Source organism: Fulmarus glacialis, unplaced genomic scaffold (genome assembly GCF_000690835.1).
Source record: "Fulmarus glacialis isolate BGI_N327 unplaced genomic scaffold, ASM69083v1 scaffold44219, whole genome shotgun sequence".
NCBI classification, from domain to species: Eukaryota; Metazoa; Chordata; class Aves; order Procellariiformes; family Procellariidae; genus Fulmarus; species Fulmarus glacialis.
The window spans coordinates 42,907-46,398 of record NW_009236153.1 but is presented as its reverse complement, the minus strand read 5'-3'; the positions used below and the strand labels follow the sequence as shown (position 1 = coordinate 46,398).

At 40.0% G+C, this 3,492-nt stretch overlaps 1 protein-coding gene across 1 annotated transcript in view; it reads left to right on the top strand.

Annotated features, from left to right (window-relative positions):
* Nucleotides 1–3,492, top strand: part of ABCA4 (ATP-binding cassette, sub-family A (ABC1), member 4) — a 74,221-nt gene that overhangs the window by 51,289 nt on the left and 19,440 nt on the right. Inside the window, exons 28-30 of the mRNA XM_009586267.1 lie at nucleotides 403–531; nucleotides 1,844–1,942; nucleotides 2,979–3,168. Of these exons, the coding sequence (XP_009584562.1) occupies nucleotides 403–531; nucleotides 1,844–1,942; nucleotides 2,979–3,168 (418 nt within the window). The remainder of the gene's footprint in view (nucleotides 1–402; nucleotides 532–1,843; nucleotides 1,943–2,978; nucleotides 3,169–3,492) is intronic.

The window sequence follows — 3,492 nt, the reverse complement described above, 5'->3', positions numbered from 1 at the left end:
TCTTTCCCACAACATTCTCAACATTGTCTTTCCCAGCAATGCCTCTATGCAAAGCAAAAGAGGTACTGCAAGTGGGTAACAGTGTCCCTGACTGTTCTAATTATGATTCCAGCTCTTCTGCCTCTTTTTCTATTTCTTTCTGCGTAGAGTCTATCACCTGCACCAAGTTAATGATTCAATCACTATTAGCCCAGCATTTTATTTTTAACATAATGCAATTCTGTGACGACCAGAATCTTAACTGAGAGCATTGGAAATTAAGTTGTTGGTGGTCAGGAGGTAAACCAGATCTGATCTGTGTTCTCCTGCTATCCCTCCTTTGTTTACATATATTGTGAGGTGTGTACAGTGTCACTCTACAACATATATCTGATAACCTAGTGTGATGTTTTCATCTTCCCTGCAGATTGTTCTCCCTGCTAGTTTTGTGTTGCTGTCTTTAATACTTACAGTCATTATTCCTCCATTTGGAGAATATCCCGCCTTAACCTTACACCCTTGGATCTATGGACAACAGTTTACTTTCTTCAGGTAAGAGGAATCACTGAGTAAAAGTACATCTGTCATATATACACCCTTTTCTCCCTAGCGTTTAGGATCATGGGGCCCTGTCTTACTGGGCTTTTCTCACTCTATGTGGTATAAAAAAGGATTAACTCCACTGGAATCAGCAGATTTAAAATAGCATGAAATTGGTGCAAGTGGAGAATACAGCTGCTAGTATGTCTAATCAAGTCCTTCAAATACCTTGCTATCTTTGGTACTCTCCTCTTCCTACCTGAATTTTTGCCCTCAACACTTAAAAAGTTACGTATCCTGCCTAATAGGAGATCCAGGACAGTGAGAAATCTGATTGTATCTGATATGCCATTGAACTACTCCTATATTCATAATCTTAAAGAACAATGAGATTCAAGCCTATGTGCTGACCTGTGGTGGATTTATTTATAGTTAGTACAGTATTTGGGCAAAGTTATGGAAACAAGATGAAAGCAGAGACTCTTAGGTTTTATTAATGCTGCTGCTTAGCAGTTTCTCCTCACGCGGTATCCTTTGGCTGGGTCTGAATTTTTTTTTTTGTCTACTAGCACTTTGTCCCCTTTAATTCTTCATAGAAGCTTCAGTTCTGTTCTCTCCAGGTCATTGCACAATTCCTCTGTGCTCTCCTGAACACTTGCTTCACCTTCATTTCCATGTATTCCAAAGCTGAACTTGCACCCACTCAAAACATATGCAATGCAGAGGAAATTTATAAACAACGTTTAATCCTAGACTAGATCACAACTAGCAGAAAGCAGCAAAACTGAAGGCAATAATTTTGAAGCATTTTCCTTGAGTTTCATACTGAAAATTTAATTTAATTTACACATAGTAGTGTATGGAGCAGAGTTTGATATTCACACTTGTATAACACTTGGCACTAGCAATATTCTGTAGTCTAATGTTATTAGGTTGTTAGTTGCAGACACTTCACTTTAGCAGCATTGTCTCTTTGGCCTCAGCAAGTGAAAATGCAGAATATGTTTTTCATCTTCTGATTACTGAATGTGACAGGGCTGAGGGGGTAGAAATGTGGATTCAAGGCTTTTTGGAGAATATTGCTGTAGGACTATGTCAGAAGTCATGCTTTAATATTAGGAGAAAAGGACCATTGCTTTAGCCTGTTAACCATCTTGGAAGGTTCTGGGGTTTTGCATAAATAAAAAAAATAGTTGAATTATTAGCATTTGGAGGGGGGCAGTTGGTTCTGCCATACGGCTGTCCTTCACCAGTTGCTATGTGTATTCCAGTAAAACAGTTTGAAAAAAATTTTTATAGCGAAAGTCCTATCTTATTCCCTTAGCAATGAGCGTCCCGGCAGTGAGCAGATGGTCTCCCTCACTGATGCTTTCTTGAATAAACCAGGATTCGGAAATCGCTGCATGAAGAATCAGCCTCTTCAGTAAGTTGCTAGCTAATCTCTTTTGAACGAGATTCTAGCAGGGTATTACTAGTGGAACTTGAGTAGTGAAACAAGAATGAATTGGCTTGACTTTTCACTAGAGCCAATGCTTTAGATATATTGTTGACAATAATATCTAGTATCAGGTCAAAAGTAACAAACAGCAAGACAACAATGCCACTGGATTAAGAATGATTCACAGTGCTTAATGTGACGAGCTGGAAGCCAGCTCATGTAGCCTTGTATTGGGAATTAAGCAACCTTGAAATGTATGTCAGTAGGCCAGTGGGCTCAGACCCAAATCTTCACAGCTTCCCTGGCACTTTCCACGTATGAGTCCCCTCAGGTTGCTCCTGTTCCCACTGGTGTGTTTGGAAGCAATAGCTTCAGCAATTGCTTAGATTGTGAAGTAGCAAAAGGACAGTCTCTATGATTTGAAGCTATTCTCACTCTGGAAGACAATGTTAGTAGAGCTCTTACTTCAACATTTATTGTCCTACCCACTTACCCTGCCTGTGAATCCTGCTTTGGAGGCATTTGTCACTGGCATGCTATACTTTGCCATTTGTTCCTTTTCTCCTGCCTCTCTCCCAGTCCTGATATCCAGCAACTTGATTCTTCTGGCTGTCCTCTCCTCTCTCTTCCCCTTCCTCTCCTCTGCCTGGTACAGCAGGAACAAAGAGGAAACTTAAAAAAATAAAGAGAGAAAAAATACAGCATGAGCAAGGAAAAGGATAGTTTCTTCACAAAGATATGTGTCCACTGCAGATTTTGTGTGTACTAATGGGTCAAACACAGTCCCCTTGTTCCTTCAGTGTCCTATCTGCAAGCTGAAGACAGTAAACTTGGCAGAGATGTGGGGGGAGATTATATTTATTCATGTTTATGAAGTACTCTGAAATGTTCTTATTATTCATAACTCGCAGGATAAGGGCTGAGAAGAGAATGTCTGCTGAGAGCATTGTGATTTTGTGGATTTGTGAGCTCTCATGAACTGTATCTCTGCACAGCTTAAAGAGTCTGTTCCTCTACACAGGAACCACCCATGCAATAGTATGCCAACTGCCTGGAACACACCTGCTGTTCATCCTAACCTAAGCAGCCTCCTGCTGAGCCAAAAGTGGAGCCCTGAGAATCCTTCACCTTCCTGCAAGTGCAGCACTCACAAGAAACTCACTATGCTGCCAGAATGCCCTGCAGGTGCAGGAGGCCTCCCGCCACCACAGGTAGTGTCCCTGTGCCGTAAATCTTTGTAGAAAAGTTTCATGGCAAGTGCTGGAAAAGGGATTAGTGTGTAAGTACCTTGCTGTGCCAATATACATGGAAGGAATTGAGTACATTTTTTTAAGGGAGCAAGAATTGCTGGAATTTGGAATTCAGTTTCAGAGGTATTGGAAAAGCTTGCACATTTAAATGAAATTTGATTACTATTTTCATCCAAATTGCAAACATTTCATATAAAAGAAAATCACAAAAATTTTAACAATTTCTCAAATAATTTTTAAAAAATCTTAAATTTTTTTTGCCTCAAAGAACAATTCTGTTTAGAA